This window comes from Leptodactylus fuscus, chromosome 1 (genome assembly GCF_031893055.1).
Source record: "Leptodactylus fuscus isolate aLepFus1 chromosome 1, aLepFus1.hap2, whole genome shotgun sequence".
NCBI lineage: Eukaryota > Metazoa > Chordata > Amphibia > Anura > Leptodactylidae > Leptodactylus > Leptodactylus fuscus.
The window spans coordinates 92200931-92222145 of record NC_134265.1 but is presented as its reverse complement, the minus strand read 5'-3'; the positions used below and the strand labels follow the sequence as shown (position 1 = coordinate 92222145).

At 41.8% G+C, this 21215-nt stretch overlaps 1 protein-coding gene across 1 annotated transcript; it reads right to left on the bottom strand.

Moving 5' to 3' along the window:
• Window positions 1-5001: 5001 nt before the first annotated feature.
• Window positions 5002-20545, bottom strand: PPP1CC (protein phosphatase 1 catalytic subunit gamma). The gene is made up of 7 exons (XM_075272832.1): window positions 20280-20545; window positions 13507-13638; window positions 12113-12343; window positions 11738-11842; window positions 10474-10697; window positions 7393-7527; window positions 5002-5708 (listed from the first exon to the last, which is right to left on the bottom strand). The coding sequence occupies exons 1-7, from the start codon at window positions 20332-20334 to the stop codon at window positions 5619-5621; spliced, it is 972 nt and encodes a 323-aa protein (XP_075128933.1). The 5' UTR covers window positions 20335-20545; the 3' UTR covers window positions 5002-5618.
• Between the last annotated feature and the right edge of the window lie 670 nt (window positions 20546-21215).

The window sequence follows — 21215 nt, the reverse complement described above, 5'->3', positions numbered from 1 at the left end:
TTAGGAGGAGGAATTTGAGTGTTTCCTGGCAATAAAATCTCTGTGTGAACACAGCCTAAGGGTAAGTTCACATGGCAATTTTTGGTCAGGATTTTGAGGCCATATCTGCCTCAAAATCCTGATCAAAAAGACAGCTCTCATTGAAATCAATAAGAGTCGCTCACGGAAAAAAAGAAGTGAGGTGATCACTCATTGGGCCTAATCCAGAGTGGAATGCGTGGCTGGATGCCGCTGCAGTGCACTAATCTTCAGTCGCGGGTACCCAGTTTTTGGACCAAAACCTGAGGCGGCCTCCGCCTCAGGTTCTGGTCCGAAAATCTCTGTCTGAACTTACCCTAAGGGTGCATTCACATGAAGAAAAATGGTGAGGAATTTGGTGTGGAATTTTCCCTGTGGAAAAGAAAAAAAAACCCCTCCCTTTGATTTCAATGGGTTCTGCTAGCTTTTTTTTTTCCCCACTAGGGAATTCCTCACCATTTTCCTCTGTGTGAATGGACCCTTAGGGTGAGTTCACACGGGATTTTTTGGTCCGGAACCTGAAGCGGAGGCAGCCTCAGGTTCTGGACCAAAAATCGGGTAGCTACGACTGAATGCATCCATTCGCGCACGCCGCTCCGGATTAGGCCCAATGAATGGGCCTAATCGGGAGTGTCTTCAGGCCGAATCGGGAGGAGGGAGTGTCTTCAGGCCGAATCGCGAGGCGAATCGGCCTGAAGAATGAACATGTCACTTCTTTTTTCTAGGAGCTGGAATTCGGTCGCGGCTACCCATTTTTTGGTCCAGAACCTGAGGTCCGGACCAAAAACAAAAACCATTGCGTGAATCTGGTCTAACAGATGTCAATACAGATTAAGAACAGAGCCATTAACTTCTGCTGGGTCTGTGAAAACAAAGTTTGTGCCATCCACCGTGCAGCTTAAAGGGGCTCTATCATTGGGAAAAGTCATTTTTAGCTAAGCACATCCTTGCATAGCCTTTAGAAAGGCCATTTCACACCTACCTTTTGTATGTAAATCACTTCAGTAGTTTTTGAATAAGCATTTTTTATTCATATGCTAATTAGCCTTCTCCGTGCACTCCGGAAGTGTCTGACCACCATCTGCTATTCTCTTTTTATGAAAGCAGGGAGAAGAGTCATCAGCACAGCAGCCTCTGCTGTACACGTACACACACACACACACAAAGAATAGCAGAGAGGAGTACACAGTCAGACTTACGGTGCACAGAGAAGGCTAATTAGCATATGAATAAAAACAGACTTATTCAATAACTACTGAGGCAATTTACATACAAAAGGTACATGTGGAATAGCCTTTCTAAAGGCTATGCAAGGATGTGCTTAGCTAAAAATGACTTTTCCCAATGATAGAGCCCCTTTAAATAACCAGATAAATATATTCACTGGGTCATGGTTACAAAATTTGTAAACTTTTACAACTACTGCAAAGTAAAAACCACTTTGACTTTTTTTTTTTTTTTTTTGTTCAATGGAATTGTGTGTTTCTTTTTAATGTCATTTTAGAACTTTTTTAAAAACAACATATAAAGAGTAAATTGCCCAAGTTATGCGGTTTTCCAATCCAACAGGTAACATGCTAGAAGATAGTCATAGAAAGTTTGACAGTCACTGATGGATTAAAAGCAAATTGTCATTAATAAGTTAGTTATAAACCTAAACAGAGAACATTGTAGAGGAAATTCTACAGTTTCCAAGTATGGCTGGTCTTCAGCTTTGGAGCCCCTTTGTCATGGATATTTCCTCTGTGACTTATTTGATAACATATCCTTAAGACAGGTCATCAATATGTGACTGGCAGGGGTCTCAGCCAGGAAGTTCAGCAACTGAAGTGGTAACAGTACAAGCCATGACTAGCCCAAAGAACAGTGTTATCACGCTCATTTATCTCGTTGCAAGTGTTCAGCTCAGTGAAAATCAATTGAATGGGACTGACTATAGTATTAAGCACAGCCTCTATACAATGTATAGCACTGTGCATGGTTAGCAGTGAAGGGGCCTTTTCAAATAGCAGAATGGTGGAGGTGCTGGTTATCTGTTCTGATATCTTAATTATAGGTCAGCTATATTTTCATGGCAGTTCAGCATCTGTCCTCAGAGATTCCTTATAACTTTTAGTCTGAGTGATCCATGAGAAAAAGGGCAGCAATGCCCCCTTTTTTTTTTTTTTGGATGGGCCATATTAATGAGGACCTTTCACATCCTCTGGCACATGCGGTGTAGTACACTACTAGGAAGCAGAGTGTGCCGAATTCAGCGCACTATCAGCTGTCCACAGAATGGGACCCCGCTGAAGAGCTATGGGTGCCGTTACCGTAGCTCTTCAGTGTCAGAAGGGCGTTTTTGACAGTGTCAGGAACGCCGCCGCCGCCGCCCGCCCCCTTTTTTTAAATAGCAAATCCCATTCACAAATTGCAAAAAAAAAAATAAATAAAAATCGCACAATGCGATTTCTAAAAACTGCCACTGTTTTGGAAATCGCAACGTCAGCTACTCTTAGAGACACTGATGTTTTTCCTATAGGTACAATGGAAGCAGAAAGGCCAGAGGAAACCTGTTTCCACTGCAGTTGTTCTTGCATTTATTTATTTTTTTTTTTTGGCTCTGCCCCGCTATGTAGGGCCTTAAGACTAATGGTGGAATAACCCCATAAAGCTCTTTACCTTAATTATATAAAATGAATCTGTCACAAGAGAATTGCATTATGGAAAGTAACATCGCACCATTAAAAGCAAACGTTGAGAAGGATATTTTAAAGTTACATTAGAGGCAATTGTTTTGGCAGGACTGAATTTCTATAGTCCATTTTCACCTGAAATAAATGGTATGCCAATTGCTGGGGGGCAGAGAGAAACTGTATGAAGCTACTTCTGGCACCAGTCTGATACCAGTGCTGTGTGACTGTTCAGGGATTCCACCCCCTTGAAAAGGTGAAGAGAAAAGTCCTGCAAGCAGGAGTTTTCTCTCTGCATATTTTGGGCAGAACCCATTATAGTCAAATATATATATATATATATATATATATATATATATATATATATATTTATTAGATAGAGAGATATAAATATGAGAAGCAGAACAGTATTACTATAGCATCACCCTATGTGTGCAGAAGAAAATCTTTTTTTCCTGGGTCTCCTCCGCTTCTGTTGATAAGTTTTTGAATTAACTTTATTATTACCTAGAGAAATCTATTTAAATATACACACAGTGGGGTGGTTTTAATAAAGAGGTTTGCACAATTAGTCCTAATTGTTTTCTCATGGAAGTGTCTTGTGTGCCAAAAAAAATGTATGCAATTCAGTTGCTTACTAAATGCCAGCAGGAGAATTTTTAGTCTTATTCCATTAGTCTATGGATGTATTACACGAGACTGATTTATGGTTATTCCATTCCACTGTGCAGAAGAGAAGCTGCACAGAATTTTAAATGAACGTATATTAGAAAATTGCATGATATCCAGCTGTAGGGGGAAGGAAAAAAAAAAAAAAAAAAAGTCAAAACTGCCTAGTTATACAGTGGATTTAGAGCCCTGTGAAGAGTGCTGATGTACCTCTGAACAGATAGTCTCAGATTGGTCACCTATTGGCCCACACAGGAGCACATCAGCCAAAGGTCAGGATGACTGGGGATCCAAACAAACTCGGCTGGATCCCCAACCAAACAGACAGGAAAGTGTGTGTGAGATAGATACATAGATGGGCATACCAAGTTTTTGTCTCTGTGAAATGCAAATACAATAAATCAAAGACACCTTAAGATCCTGGCAAGTCCACCTGCAAAGGTTAGAACCAAAGTACACACCAGAGAGTCTGAAGCCAGAACAGAAGCCTATGTAAATATGTTTTTTTCTTTTTTTTCTACTTTGAACATTAGGGATCTTTCTGTTGTAAACTTCAAATTTATGGTAATATCTGGTATACACAGAGACTAGAGCAGGGGTAAGCAACCTTTGGCACTCCAGCTGTTGTAAAACTACAACTTCCAGCATGCATGCCGTGTTTCCCTGAAAATAAGAGTGTCTTATTTTAAATTGTCGCCTTAAATATAGGACCTGTCTTATTTTCGGGGGACGTCTTATTACAAATGGCAGTCATACCGGCACTTCCTTAGCGGAGCGTCTGCATAACTGCCGGTTGTAGGTAGTGTAGGGGAGGGGGAAGGTATCCTACTAACCTTTCCCATCTTCCTAGCAGCGCTGGTGCTGCTGTTCATCCTGGCAGTGGTGGGCGGAGCTTAGCGAGGCTTGGGGGGGGGGGGGGAGCTCATCCTACAGCAGCAGGGACAGTGGACACAACAGCAGAGGCAGCAGCTGGCTTTGCTGTGCACACGATTTTTGGCCATGCTTTATTTTCGGGGGTGCCTTAAATTAGGCAATTCAAAGGAAATCCCCCCGCATGCCTTACTTTCAAGGGTGTCCTACTTTCAGGGAAACACGGTACTTGCTCTGCTGTTTTTGAAACTCCCATAGAAGTGAATGGAGCATATAGGGAGTTGTAGTTTCAAAGCGGCAGGAGTGCCGAAGGTTGCCGATCCCTGGAATAGTTTAACCAACCACTAGAAGGCAGCATTTAGGTAATGAATACATGTGGTCACTTGGACTCATTCTAAGCTGATAGGGCTACGATTAAGTATACGCTTTGTTAAACTTGGCACCTCGGCTGAAAATCTGCCAAATAAGTATACTATACATTTGGCTCAAACAGTTTTTTTTTATTAAGAAATAAAAAAGGCTGGTAAACATTAAAGTGACAACTTTGGCATATCCTAATTCTGATATCAATCAGTAACTACGCCTTTAGGGCCAAATTAAAACCAGTCACCATGTTGTAATGCCATTAGGAAGTGCATTGTATGTCTCAGTAACCATTCTTTCTTTATTTTTCAGTAACCATGCAAACACTACAGACGTAAGTCAAACTTCACTGCTGTGGAAGACATGAGCAATACACCGGTACAGATGCTAGTTTTAGGAAATGGAGCACAACAGTTAAAACAATGGCTTTAATTTCAGTTAAAGAATACAGTACGGGAAAATGTGCTTTAATTAAATATACATCAAACCAGTGATGTTGGCAAAGTCAGGGGAAAATTTCCTAATGTTGAAAATGGCTATACAATTGTGGACATGACTTTAAAAGAATATCCCTTTAAAACAAGTAAAAAAAAGAAAGAAAAAGAAAAAAAATCTTCACAGTGGTTTGTATAAACAATATGCAAATTATAGCAGTGACATTCCTCGTCTCACCAGCCATTAAGTGCTCTCTTTAAGTACTAAAGTAGTAAACAAGCATTTACAGTTAATATGAATTGTACAAAGCTACATGAATTAAAGATAAAGACCTGGAGTGTACAGTAACACTGGCATAAAGGAAACCATTTTAGGAGCAAAAACAGTATGTGCTTTCAGACTGAAAAGAAAAGACAAAAATAGTGAACGCTGTAGCAAATACAATCCATTAAAAAGGAAGCAAAACAAAAAGTTGAGAAAAGGAGCCACCAACATCTAGATGGATGGAGCGGACCAGTACACATTACACAATTTAAAATAAAAAAAAGTGATTATATACTATAATACAAGTCCAAGGAGAGAGAAGGACACTCATTTCTTTGCCTGCTTTGTTATCATGCCTCGAGGTGGTGTTACAGGTCGGCTTGCATTGGGCTTCTTTTTCTCTGCAGGTTTAAGAATCTGCCCCAAAAAAAGACAAATGTAAATAAAAGGGATAAATCCAATCAAACCAAGAGGTTAAATTACTTTCACATATTGCAGGTCTGTTATGTGGAACAAGGGAATGCTTGTTTTATAGGACACCTGAATAACCAGTGACAAAGTGATTTCATGTACTACAGGGAACTTTGCAACCCACTGAGACTTCAGACTACATCCAGATCAGCTGGAATGACGTGCCATACAACAAGTGACTCCTGGTTATGTCAGCTGTATCGCTCTCACATCTCCATAGTGACTGATGACAGCCATGTACCTAGTCATTAGTCACTAGTGGTAGCACATCCCTTGTCCCTCCCTAAGGGTCCATTCACACTGAGCATTTGCAGCTGAATCTGTGTCAGAATCCATGTGGAAAAAACACCTCCCCATAGAAAGGGTTCCACTAGCGGGGAGAGAGGGGGAGGGGGGGAAACAAAACAAAAAAAAAACAAAACAACAACTTCCTTCAGGCGGATACTGCATTCACCGCATGGAAAATACAATGCACAGCTGTATTCACAGTTTTTTTTGGTAAGGAATTTGGTCAGGAAACTAACTCAAATTCCTCCTCCAAAACGCCTCACCATACAGTCCTATGGTGAGGCGTTTTTAGGAGGAGGAAGTTGAGTCAGTTTCCTGACCAAAAAACTGTGCGAACACAGACTGGAGGAAAAAAAAACCATTTCCTAATTCCTGAAGAGTTTTTTTTCCCTCGCCAAAAGACTCCGTGTGAGTGGATCCTAATAAATACAGCAAAAAGACTTGAGAAGCACAGATACTTTGCTAGCAGCCATTAGCTAAATGTCTTGTTTGGGACCTGCACTAGAGCAATGCTGCCCTTAAAATAGCCGCATAGAAATAGATAGATCCACTTTAGAAAACATTGCATTAGTAGTTTAGTAATAAAACTGTCGAAGTCCTGCAGGACTACAATACTGATGACCAAACATTTCAGATCAAGAGTCATCTCAGTCCGTGCACCACAAGCACTCAGCTGACGAAAGGTGCCCTGACACAGCAGTAACTCAGCCTGCAAATGCTGGAGAGACAGGTCTGATTTTCTCTACAGAGGCTGAAAGTTACAAAAAGAGTTGAAGCACTTGTCTGTCTAAAGGCAAGTCTAATCTGCCCAGGGGTGAACCATGGACTTCTGCCGCCTGAGGCGGACGTCAGGGAGGAGGAGGAGGAAAAACGGAGGGGGCGGGGCCGCGCGGAGCGAGCGTCTTTAGCAGGCAGGGAGAGGACCTGCTCTCTGCGTGAGGGGCGGCTCCTGGAGCAGCGCTGCTCCAGCGGTCTCCCCAATCCACCGCTCAGTGACGGTGACCCTAAGCCAATCCAGGACAGCTTGTCCTGGACTGGCTTAGGTTAGCAAAAATGCCGCCCTCCCCGGGGCCCTAGCATAGCGGCGCCTGAAGCGGTTCCTCTGTCCGCTTGAGAAGTCGGACATCTTCTCTTTCGGACAGGGAAGGACGGGCACGGAGTGCAAAAGAACGCACCCGATGCCCATTCAAGTGAATGACAGGTGTCACGGACACATCTAGTGTCCGCTCCTAGTGTCCGTGACAGATTTTGAGCGGACACTAGGAGCGGACACTACATGTCGGACACCGACGGTAGTGTGAACGCTCCCTAATTCAAAGCACACAGACATGTTTTTACTTACCTGGAAGGAGCACATTAAAGTTTCATCTACACTCATCATTGCTCCTGCATTATCAAATTCTCCACAATAATTTGGGGCGGAGAACAGTGTTACCAATTGTCTTTTTGCAAAAAATTCATATCCGTCTTCAACCACCTGCAGAATAAAAAAAAAAAGAAAAAAAGTTGGCTTTAATTAACATTAAATATTTAAACAAATAAGTCCACACTACATAATGTCATAATGTCCACTGTTGTCATAGTATGGTAACTGTAAGAGCAATGGAAATAGACTGAGCCCCCACTGAGTGAGTCCCTGTTCCCATTGACAGTCAAGTTTAATTTTGTAACTGAAGAAAAAAAAAAAAAAAAAAAAAAAGGAAGTGCACAACTTTAATCAGAGGGGAAAAAAAAATAATCTCCCCCCCCCCTTTATAAACACAAAGCTTGACAGCACTTTGTCTGCATCTGTAATTTAATGTCTGTTGCTCTTTATCCTGTAACAGATAAGAGCAATGGACATTATAAAATGGTAGTGTGAATTTACCCAAACTGCTGTAATTGTTATTTTGGTTTAAGGAGTCCATTACCTCCCCCAAGCATATTCATGTCATCGGCACGTTACAGAGAGCACATAATAGAGCAGCATGTAAAAGACGTTTGCAATGACAAGCATGGGAGCCTTCAATAGGTTACTGACTGTCATTGCCGCCCCCAGATCTCAATCAAAGGGAAATAGATCCAACCCAATATGCCGGTGCCCATGTGAAAACCCAGCGGCGATGTCCAACATCAATGTGGGCAATAACACTTCTGATGGTTTAGTCAGGTTTGACCGAGGCATCATAAAGGTTAATTCCCACAATGATGCTAGACCAGACCTGGGCAAAGCCCGGCCCCCGGGCCATATCCGGCCCTCTGACTGATTCAGTCCGGCCCGCATGGCTTTGACTAGGGAGGCATGTCTAGGGGGCGTGTCTTAGTGCCGGCCGAAGATGGAGATGTGGAGCGTGTCATAAAGTACTGAGAGATGTAAGGTGAGCTGCAGGCTGGAGAGAGAGTGTGTGTGTCTATATGTGTGTGTGTCTATATGTGTGTGTCTATATATATGTGTGTGTGTGTGTGTGTGTGTGTGTGTGTGTGTGTGTGTGTGTGTGTGTCTATCTGTATGTGTGTGCCTTAGCAACCTAGGGGCAGAGATGGAAGGGGAATGTTATACTAGGGCAGAGATGGCAGATGGAGGGGGGGGGGGGGGACATGAAATGGGGAAAATAAAGGGGGATATGAAACGGAGGGAGAAATGGTGGTGGTGGGGGGACGACATGAAACTGGGGGTAGATGAAGAGGGCACTTAGACTGGGGGGACATTAAACCGTGGAGGAAGCTGTAGGGGGACCTGTCTGCCTCTAGTTGCTCCCAGTTTAATGTCTCCCTCCAGCTACCCCTACGGTTTAACGTCTACTTCCAGCTTCCCGATTTTAATGTCCCCCTCTAGTTGCCCCCAGTTTCATGTCCCACTCCAGCTGTCAATTTATTGCCCCCCTCCAACTACCCCCACTGTTATTGTCCCCCTCCAGCTGCCCCAGTTTCATGTCCCCTCTAGTTTCCACCAGTTTATACTGAGGCACCAGGAAAGGGACCTAATACTGTGGGGCAGTTGGAAGGGAACACTATAATGTGGGGGCATATAATGTACAGGTGACTGTAGGGGGATTATACTTTGTGGGGGCACATGGAAAGATGATTGGGAATGGGCGGAGTCAACATAGAAGTGGGTGGAGCTAAATTTGCCATGGCACAGCACTCTAGAATAGTTTCAATTTCTTATACGGCCCCATGGGAAAATTAATTTCCCACCCCTGTGCTAGACATTGGGTCTCCACTGTATGAAACCGTATAAGTCTGCCAGCTATGATGGCCACCATATATCCACTGTAAAAGTAAGGCGGAGGCCAGGAAAAGAGTAACAAAATCAAAACAAAATAGAAAAACCTCAACAGAGTCTGACATTAAAAGAGACAGATGGTTTTGGGCAAGCCTACATCCACAGAAAATCTGTTAGTTCTCCAGGATGCAACCTTCCCACAGAGTTCCTTCAAAAACTGAGTGTATGTGTACCTAAGAAGAATTGATGTGGTTTTGAAGGCAAAGCCTGGTCACACCAAATATTGATGTGATTTAACTTTTTTTTTCCATAAACTACCAACAATAATTACTTCTATTTTTAAAGCAATTTGCAGATTTTACATACCTGCCTATAATGGTTGAACAATACTGTATAAACTCAATATTATGATTAAGGTAGGGAAAAATAGGTACATACATGGCACCTTCTATAGGTCTATACTGTTGCTATGGAAACCAAGCAGTAGTCTGCAATCTTACTGTGGGACTTGAGGCCTCACGAGCTTAGAAGAGGTCGTCCAGTTTCAAATGTTTTAGTTTCCATAATGAAGAGTTGTACAATTTTCCAATATACTTTCTCTCTGCTTGTTGGATAAAACTCAGTCCCTGATCAAGCGATAACTGACACAGATGCACAGTCACAGCATAGTAGTCAGACATCTGCCTAGTTACTCTGTGTCCATCACATGACCATGCACTGATTTTTAGCTACTGAAAGTAAGGAGAAAATGACAGCAAGCAGAGATCTAGAAACTGTGAGGGATGGATACAAAGTATTACTGGAGAATCGCATAACTTCAATGCGACAGTCTGAAACTGGACAACCCTTTAAAACAGAAGAACTCCCTTCATGTTCCAAACTCCTCAGAAGGCTACAGTTCATCTGACTGAGCCCCCCTCCCCCAATTGTGCGCACGTGATCACACATCAGTGTACACAAACTATATAGTTCCTATCACAAATGAACATCATATGTTAAAGAGTTTACAGACTGTAAAGAAGTGGCCACTGCAGTACTGAAGCTGCTGCTAGCTACAAGCCAGCAAGAGATGCAGAAATCTAGGTGGAGTCATTTTTACAACATCTATACAAACTATAATATTGATAAAACTGTCATTAATTACATACAGTCTTATTAGATATAGCATGGAAAAAAGAGAAGGCCTTTGCAAGTTGAGCACATACAGTTTCTACATACCTGATGAGCTCGACAAATTAGATCCAAATCATGTTTGTGAAGAAACTTTGCCACAACTTCTGCACCAAATGTGAAGGACACACCTCTGTCATTTTCACCCCAACCTAAAACATCTTTATCAGGATCTGACCAAAGCAAGTCACACAATAGACCCTGATCTGGAACATCTGTAGGGCGCATAATTCTTCTAATTTGCTCCATAGATTGAAGGTCTGGAGATAAACCTGTTCAAAGAGTTATTTGTTAGTGACATAATGGGGCAGGTTTATAATGAACAGGAGCCTGACTTCTTAGAAATAAACTTTTATACACGCCTTACACCACTAGCCAACAAAGCTGGGGACACAGCATGTTTGGCTAGCCTGAAATTTATATTCTCAGTATAGAGGACGGGATTTAAGCAAATCCCACATACTGCATAAAAGTGGCTTGTGCTGTGGGTTTTAAGCCTGTAACAAGTCAATTATTTCTGCAGCATCAACCCAAGCATTTCTACCTCTGCAATGCAAAGATAAATCTACAGGTCAGCAGCAGTAAAAGCTCCCTGATTTCAGGTGATTTTTTTGCCTTGGATAAGGTGCAGAGGCTTAAGATATGCCATAGCTTCGACACTGTTAGAAATTAAGCCAATTTACAGCTGGTGTAACTGTGGACTGGACAGTGCGGAAATATGGCAAATTTATCAGACTGATCCATGTAGCCCAAACCTGCACGGTCTTAATCTTGGGTAGTATAAGCAAGTATGTGACAAATTATTTTAAATCTGTCCTAATTACAACACAAAAAACCAAAACAAAATCATTCTGGATGTGCTTAAGCATTCCACATACCTACAATTGTGTCATACTGAATAGTTTAGCAGGCTGCACTAAAGTAAACATGCTGAAGGAACATTACACTAATTTTCCCCTCACAGGAAGCAGCAGGTACAACATACATTTGCTAAGCATATTAAAAGGATCATTCCCCATCTTGGACATTTATAAGTCCCAGATGGCCATTGAATTCACCATATAGTTAACCGTAAACTCTTTATGTCTTTAAAGTGTCATTTACAAATGCCATATTTCAAATTTGTACTGCTTGGATATGCAAGTCAAAAATTTAAACCCATTAGTCCATACTGTAACTTCATATCACAATGCCCCTTCAAATGTACACTGAGCACCTTAAAGTTTTCATGATGGAACCCACTATGACTTCATACAGCTCAGTGTACATATGCAAGACGTGTGAAGAAACCCATAACCCTCCCAAAACTTACCTCCATGACAGCAAAAAATCTTCTCATCTACTATTGCTGCTATGGGCAAGCAATTGAAGCAATCTGTAAAGGTTTTCCACAATTTAATATTATACCTTCGTTTACCTAAAAAATAAACAAGAAAACTCTTGTCACAAGAGCAGGTGGCAAGTTCAGACTGCCAAACCATTTGTAGAAAAATGATTCACTACCATTCTGACCATACTGTAGCAGCACGAGGCAAACAGTTTCTAATTCAACCATCTGTTCTTAAGGAACTGCAGCGATCTAGACTTGCACTACTAATGGCATCACATCCCCATTGCATTAATATTAAAATTATGCCCAATGTCAGACTGGATATAGGCCAATACATATGTCCAACCATATACTTACATTCATCATAAAATCCATAGATTCTGTTAATGCTGGCACACTCATGATTGCCTCGAAGTAGGAAGAAATTCTCTGGATATTTAATTTTATATGCCAAAAGGAGACAAATCGTTTCCAAAGACTGTTTCCCTCGATCCACATAGTCGCCAAGGAATAGGTAGTTGCTTTCAGGAGGAAATCCGCCATATTCAAACAGGCGGAGCAAATCATAGTACTGCCCATGAATATCACCTGCAAAGAGCAATCTGTATAAATACACAATGGTACAGAAAAAGGAACACCCAAGAACCCAAGAACGTAGCCGGACACATCCACTGTTTTTTTTTTTTGGCATCCTGCACTTTTAATCACAATGCTGTACTACAGAAGTGCTGCGTACACACATCTTGCCAAATTCAATGTTAATTTCCTTTTTAAGCATCATCAACATGCACAAGATGTGCTACAAATGTCTGACAGATGAAGCCCCAGATGTGGTTCAGTCACCTCTCAGCTACACCACCAAATACCTCAACTTTAATGAACAGGCAGTTCAGACCTTTTTTGTGGATCAAAGTCAGAAATGCTTGGAGGAGGGGGGAGAAAAGTTTCCAGTGTGCGAAGAGATCTAATTCTGTGGCTCATTTCTGAGTGAGACTTGACAGTCCATCATTACATCCAGTACAGCAGGCAAAATGTCTTCTGGTTTAAAATCAAATAAACCTGAATAGGTAGCACAATGTATGCTGAGTGTGTGTGGTGAAATTGTACCCAACTGCTGGAACCCCCTTCAGTCGCCATTCTTGGGCACTAAATATTGTACTCCGTCATTTTTGTCAGTCTGCAGCAATAATCGCTCATCCAAGGGACAAGTAATAACTTACAAGAAGATCACAAGACTACCTTAAGGGTCCGTTCACACGGAGTAACGTGCCGCGTGACAATGTTATCTGCAAAATAACGCTGCGTATACGATCCAGGCTCCCACTGAAATCAATGGGAGCTTTTACGGCGCTCAAAATCTCACACGCCGTATATGTTCCAGGTCACGCGGCATGTTAATCCGTGTGAATGGACCCTTAGACATCCAAGTCTTCTAGCAAAACAAAATGAAACTTTTTTTTATTATTTAAAAAAAATAAAATAAAATCTGGACACTTTGTATGGTTTATCATTACAGTGTCATCATGTGACTACAGAACTCGAAACAGACAGTTTCAATAACATTGATATAGATCTCTATTCAGGTAAACCACTATAAAATGGTTTCAAATTTAGAAATCTTACATCTCCAAAGTCTGGTGCAAAAACAGAAAATGCTTTAGTGCAAGAAATGGTCTTGAACGGTCTTAACCTCAAGCATAACCAAGACAGCAAGTGGAAAATGTACCGGATACAACGTAACACATACTTACCACAGATTTTAAGAGGTGCTTCAAGTTCAAGCAAAATTGGTTGACTGAGGAAGATTTCTCGTGATTTCAAGCATAACCCTCTAATTTCATTTTCTTGAAGTTGAACATTTTTTCCAGGCTTCGATCCTCTTACTAGAAAAAAAACAAAACAATGTGTTAAAGGATTCTCTACTGTAACGACACGGTGTGAACTTTATAAGTCCATAAACAAACTCAAATCTGTATTTGAGATTCTGTAGTTAACTCTGGAGTGTGTGTGCGGAGGGGGAAGGTAATTTTTTTCACTGGTTTAGGGGATAGAAGGAAAAAAAAATTGACAATTTTTTTTTAAAATGGCAGGAATCATGTGCTATTAGTAATATCTATGTCATTAGGATATAAAACAAAAATATATCAATTTAAACAGTCAAATTCTGGGAAATGGAGTCAACCTCAATGTTGGTAGTTGCAATGAGAGCAGATGTAAATTATAGCCGTGTTCCCACTAAACTTCTGGGTATTTTGGAAATGCCCAAAGGAATCTGTTGAGAGGTCATTGACTGGACAAAGCACAAGCCTGAAACAGGCAACCACAAATCTGTCAAATATTGCACAGAGTTCAGAAACTGTGCTGAGTAAACATACGCAGCTATAAAAGAGGAAGAAAGTTAACTCCGAGATGTCAAACCTGATCATTACAAGTCGTGGGGCAGCTTTCAGGTTAAGAAAGGGAAGAACCAGTCCATATGCCAGTCAGAAATGGTGAGAAGCCTAGCTGGCTGTGCTATACCATTTCTAGAACGCCTACAGAACCGAGTGGGTGTTACAGACACAGCATAGCACAGCAAGCACCACTCAATTCTCCGACACACAACCCCACTCCCCTCACTAGCATTTAGGATGCAATACCATGGAGGCTCCTAACAGATGAGAATAGATAAAATAATATGAATCCGAAGCCATTTTCACAAAACATATAACCCATATTAGATAAATGAATAATAGATGGGGAACTATTTAGAAGTTATTAAATCATTGCTCGTAAAAACTCTATAGCACGCTAAAGTCAATGTTATCCAGCACAGCATGCCCAAAATAACACGAGTCAAACAGACAACATTGCGGGGGCCCACATTTAGGTGACTTATTGTTTGCATTTAATTTTTAAAAAAAGATGCCATAGAAAAAAAAAGGTGAACAAAAGCATATCCTAGCGTTACTAGGCCCCCCCAGTTGATGTTTGGTGTAAGACTCGGGAGGGAAATCCCCTCATGCATGCAACTTTATCATATACAACATCTAAGGCCTGGTTCACATCTGTGTTCGGTAATACGTTCGGGGAGTCCGCATGCAGACCCCTCCCCAAACGGAATAACGAACGCATCGGCAAGTGGTGAGCTTATGAAAGCACATGGGTCCCATAATGGGGTCTGTGTGCTTTCCGCGCAGAACATGCGGAGAAAAAGTACTGTATGATCTACTTTCCTGTCCGCATGACTCTTATGGAGACTGCGCAGAAAGAACACAGAACCCATTACAATCTATGGGGTCCGTGTGCTTTCACTGCTTGTCAATGTGTTCGGTAGTCCGTTCGGGGAGTCCCCATGTGGACTCCAGAACGCAGATGTGAACCAGGACTAAGAGTCAAGTCTGATAAAGTCATTGTACAAGGCTGTTTTTTTATTGTTTTTTTTTTTTTTTTTAAAAAAAAAGCTTAACACAAAAAAAAACCCACAACAACCCACAGTACTAAAACCAGGCGTCACTTAATTTCATCAACTAGTTACTGAAGCAGATCGCACGCACACATTTATACATAGAACTATTGTAAGATTTAATCAGAAAACTCTGATCACTCAAAAAATCTTCATCAGTCAGCCAAAAGCAATCTGCTGTCTAAACGATTTGGCCTGCCTTTGTGCAGATTGCTGTGTGAATGGCACACAAAGGGGTTGTGTCAATACCATTGATGACTGTCAGTAGTGTCAAGATTTTTTTAACAACGGACACTAGCAGAACTGTAACTAATCTATTAAAAATTCCACTGATTTCAATAGGATTTTTATCTTTTGTCCAATAGTCACCGTTCACGTCCATTTACACCAAATTCATCACATCCGTTAACTTTCAGAGACACAAAAATCCTCAGTGCAGGACTTGCGGCTGTGAAAAATAACGGTTTTAGGTCGGATGTCAAGGGTCCATTATTTATTTATTTTTTAACATTAATAATAATAATAAAAAATTTTATTTAGATAGCGCCAACATATTCCGCAGCGCTGAACATTAAGCCCTATTGCATATATATGCAATATATATATATATTGCATATACTCAGAGAAAAAAAAAAAACAGTATAAAAATTGACTAACGGATGCTAATGTGTCAGGTTTATTTTTAACTGGTCCATTAAATGGACCAGGGGGAAAAAAAACAAAACAAAAAACACAACACGGACACATTAAAATCAGTTAGTGTCCATTAAGATCTGTTATGATAGGTGACTGGGGTTTTTTGGGCTTTTTTAACGAACATCCAACAGTAGTGTGATCCACACCAGGGGTACTAGGTAAGGAGGTCATTTTTCATTCAATGTTTTATTTGGATTAATGTAAACACATGTAAATTCATAGTGTGGATAATATTCTCCCAACGTCTGATTTTTCATAGTAGGCAAACCTGAACTTTACACTACATGCACATGTGATCCGTCTCTCAAGCACATGGATGCCTCAACAGACCCATTCACTTCATCTAGTGAGCCCAAGTTAAAAACCAGAGAGGTATAGGACTTGTTCTGAGCATTGTCCCAGGCTCACTGATGCATACACTGGCACGTGTAAGAGGCTAGAGATGAATGGGTCAGTGTGCTAGCCAGTCATGTGCTTAGCAATAAGGCATAGACTCAGACATGACCGACTTGCTTTATAAGGTTACCAAAATTAAATCATCTCAGCACACAGATAGTCCTAACGTGAACAGAAGTTTATTTAAAAATGTAACAGTAGCTAAAATTCACTGTTGTGTATATAGTATATATATATATATATATATATATATATATAGTATGTATACAGTACATAAGAGGTGGGCTATGACCCAGATTCATACACTTACAGCTGGTTACTGATGCCTAACCTTATATACACAAGAGCAGTGAATACGTTTCACTGTGCGTGGGGGCTATTTACATAACATTTTAACAGTCTGCCAATATATAGGTCATGTTCTATTTTTGTCCATTTTCATGGATCCTTCCATACACCGCAATTCTGAGGGATTTATGCAACAGTTGCCCCTTGAGTGCAAAACAGATGTAAGAAATTGATGGATTTCACCTACATTCATGGAATGCTGTAGCTTATAGGCTCCTATGTATGATGCTGCGGGCAGTTGTGAGGGTGGTATCTAAGCAGTTCGACTATTGAAGAGATTGTACAGCATGGCCACAATCTACATTACCTATCACAGGATAGATGAGAAATTAAAGGGATCCTATCACTCAGACACAATTTTTTCACATCGGAATAGCCTTGAGAAAGGCTATTCGTCTCCCACCTTTCGGCATCTTCTCCGCGCCACCATTCGCCTACAATTCCGGTTTTTCTCGGTATGCAAATTAGCAGAGATGAGCGAACACTGTTCGGATCAGCCGATCCGAACAGCACGCTCCCATAGAAATGAATGGAAGCACCTGTGGCACCGGCCGGCCGCCGGCAAAGTCAGCGTCACAGGTGCTTCCATTCATTTCTATGGGAGCATGCTGTTCGGATCGGCTGATCCGAACAGTGTTCGCTCATCTCTACTAATTAGCTCTCTCGCAGCACTGGGGGCGTGCCCAATGTCTCCAGCGCCGCCTCCATCTTCGTCAGTAGCGTCCTCTTCTGCCTCTTCTTCTGAGGGTGTCTTGTAACTTCTAGGCCTCGGGCAAAGCAGACTGCGCATGCCCACAGGAAAATGGACACTTGCACAGTATTGTAAGCGGCCATTTTCCCGTGGCCTGTGGGCATGCGCAGTCTGCTCTGTCCAAGGCTTAGAAGTTACAAGCCTGTGCCGGAAGAGACGGCTGAAGAGGACACTGCTGACGAAGATGGAGGCTCCCAGTGCTGCGAGACAGCTAAATTGCATACCGAGAAAAATCAGGATTGTAGGCGAACAGCGGCGCAGAGAAGACGACAAAAGGTAGGAGAATAGCCTTTCTTAAGGGTATTCCGACGTGGTACTTAGAAAGAAAAAATCGTGTCTGAGTGATAGGATCCCTTTAGAGGGATTTAACAAACAAATCATTGATGACATAGGTGTGGGGAGGGGTGTCACCGCTTTCATTGGTAAAATTGCCTTATTGCAGCTCAACTCCATTACAGTGAATGGGCTGAGCTGCAATTCCCAGACACAGGTACAAATGTACAGCACTAAGCTTAGCAAGTGCTGAACAGTCTGCAGTGCTGGATCCTCTACAAACAGCTGATCAGTCAGGCCCCGAAGGACTTACCTCGGTTGATCCAGAGAATATCTGGGGGGGGGGGGGGAATCCAGAGCCAAAACATGCAAGTTTTGGGAGGAAAAATACCCTAAATGTAATTATAAAAAATATATAATATATATATATATATATATATATATATATATATATATATATATATATATATATATATATATATATATATACACACGTATGTATTACTCTATATCAGCGCTTAAAATATTTAAAAAAAAAGAAAAAAAAAAGATGAACAACATAAAGGTGAAGATCAAATGTAAGAGCTATATTGCTCAGCCATCATTCGATTCTTCAATATGCAACGAGCAGCAATCAAAAGAAAGTCTACCAGCATGTAGCAATAAAGATGGCACTATTGTTATTACGCCACACCACACGTGTGAGCAGGCATCACATATTGGGCCCACTGTCTAATATCTATTCACAGTTCTAAGAAGCCATTCCCTGGTTAGCAAGATTTAGTTGGAAAGTTCTTGATCAAAAGCTAACATTCTGGTTCATCTACCAAGGCACAAAACACATCCACGACCTCAAATAAGTCTACAAAAAAAAAAAAAAAAATTAAGAATGCAGTTTCTAGAGGAACCCTCAGCATTCTTGACATCTGTTTTAGTAAATACTTGTATTACTTTCAGAGTACAGTCTCACCCTCTTAGACATTTCTGCAGTGGCATAAACATGTGCCCAGGTTGAGATGCGGATCAGATACGGACGATCGATTCTTAGGCTGGGACCTCCACAAATCTATCAATAACGGGAGCCACATATGAGAAGGCCAATATATGCAGGTAGAAGCAGGCAAGTCGATGCACTGCATCATGGCCAGGCCAGGTTATTGCAGCCAATTTCCTTATTTACTGTGACCCCACCACATCGGGCTACTTCTTCTGACTCTGTACAGTGTGCTAGATCAGCTAAGTACCAAGTCCTCATAAATCTGATAGATCCTACACACACCGCCTTACCAAATCACAAGTGATAAGCATCAGACATTTGTTATTCATGTCACAGATTGGAGAAAAACACACTCTGAAGATTTATGCAAATGAGGCAGTTGGTGCACTGAGGGCGGGCCTTGCTGCTCAGGTAGGATAAGTGATGACATAGCAGTGGAAAGCAACTCTTACTTCAAGGGGAAGCAGACTGGAAAAGATAGGGTTACCAGCAGCACCAACTCCCTCATTTCCATAACTTTTTTGCCAAATCTATGAAAGTGACATAATAAAGGTATATTGTTTATCACTGTAATATGCTCTGTGGTACGATGGCGACCGCAGCGGTACCTTTTTCTTACTACTTCGTGTTGTACAATATTCATGTGTCACTACAATCTAGACGTCGGTTTATTCATACACTGTCTAGAATGAAGCACAACAGGGTTGGTGTAAAATAGGTCAGGGGAGCCAACGAGTTTCTTTTAGCTAGAATATAATATAATAAAAAAGGGATTAATAGTTTCAGAAGTTTGTGCAAAGACGACTTCTGGCAAGACGTACAGAGTATACGTCATGTTATTGTCAGGCCACGTACAGTTTGAGATAGATATTATATACAGACACTTCTCAAGATCAATAATCAGTTTTAGATCTAAAAGCATTTCCTTTCTACAGCATTAGGACAATTCATTACAAAAGGAAAAAAAAAATAAATTATATTCCGACGTTGGGTCACACAGAAATAAATACTAAAATATCACAACAATGTAGAAAAGAACCTCAAAACTTTCAGCTATGGCTTCCCATCTCCTCAAGCAGTTATTACAGACCGCCTGTAAATTTGATCAATCTATAAAAAATTTTGCAGATTGCTAAGTATTTTTGAGAGCGAGAAATTTACTGCAAAAAAAGAATCCCGTTTTTTTTTTTTTTTTTTGGGGGGGGGCACTAGGGGACAATGACAGCAGGTGTACTGATGTAGGATATGAAGGGCACAGGTAATGAACTTGCAGGGGCTCTCCAGCCCTGATACGTGTTCACTAGGTGAGCTGGATCCTAGTAACTCATATACGGCTCACTGCATTCTAATCTATAGTACGACTTACTTAGAATATGCTCAGGAGTATTATATCTGTGAAGGAACTACAAGTCCCAGCATGGCCCCAGGTCAGCCAGATGCTGGGGCTTCTCGTCCACAGCTGGAGCAGCTTACATGGCGCGTGTAGCCACTTCTGTATATAACCATACACCGGGCCCTAGCTCCTCTTCGCCCCCTTCCCCCTCTTACATCAGGCCTACCCATTGGGGCGGTGGAGCTATCGCCTCGCACAGCAGCGGGCCTTCCCGAGAAGCCTCACCTTCTAGCAGCCGCTGGATGATGCTGTCGATATTCAGTTTGTCGACATCTGCCATGACCTCGGAAGATTCAATCAGAAATCTAGGACAAGTAAGCGGGTGCTACGGTGACACTAGCCAGAGACCGGGCTGCACGAATTCAGCGGAAAAAGCTGACGACTCGCTGCCTCGTATGAAGCCTCTTCCCCGCTTCCGTTACAGGCTCCGAGAACAGCACAAAATGGCGCCGCCTCCTCCTCCTCAGCCGGCCCGCGCAAGGATCTCTCTACTGTCAGAGGAACTGTTTAATGCTGAGGCGAAAGCACGTATAGGCCACGCACAGCTCACGTCCTGTGTTACTCCGCGGAGGGTTTAGCAAGTTCAGCTGAATCGTGAGAGAACTATTTTATGTGGCGTTCTTTATTGTAGAAAAACCTCATCATGGAGAGTGACAGTAAACAAAAGATGAAACGTTTAGCGCCTGCTGCGCAAGTGACCTTCCTATAACTCCTCTGAGAAATTTGATAGCCCCTACTGCACAGGTGACCCTCCTATAACTCCTCTGAGAAATATGATAGCCTCTACTGCACAGGTGACCCTCCTATAACTCCTCTGAGAAGTATGATAGCGCCTACTGCACAGGTGACCCTCCTATAACTCCTGTGAGAAATATGATAGCCTCTACTGCACAGGTGACCCTCCTATAACTCCTCTGAAAAATATGATAGCTGCTGCACCAGTGACCCTATTATAACTCCTCTGCGCAGTATGATAGCGTCTGATGCACAGGTGACCCTCCTATAACTCCTCTGAGAAGTATGATAGCGCCTACTGCACAGGTGACCCTCTTATAACTCCTCTGAGAAGTATGATAGCTGATGCTGCATCGGTGACCCTCCTATAACTCCCCTGAGAAGTATGATAGTGCCTACTGCACAGGTGACCCTCCTATAACTCCT

Coding starts and splice junctions, on each gene's coding strand:
- PPP1CC (XM_075272832.1), bottom strand. CDS start 20,334: ATGGCAGATGTCGACAAACTGAATATCGACAGCATCATCCAGCGGCTG. Junction 7,528..10,473: donor TAATTTGTCGAGCTCATCAG/GTATGTAGAAAC, acceptor TTTATTCTGCAG/GTGGTTGAAGACGGATATGA. Junction 5,709..7,392: donor CTTTAATGTGCTCCTTCCAG/GTAAGTAAAAAC, acceptor TTTTTGGGGCAG/ATTCTTAAACCTGCAGAGAA.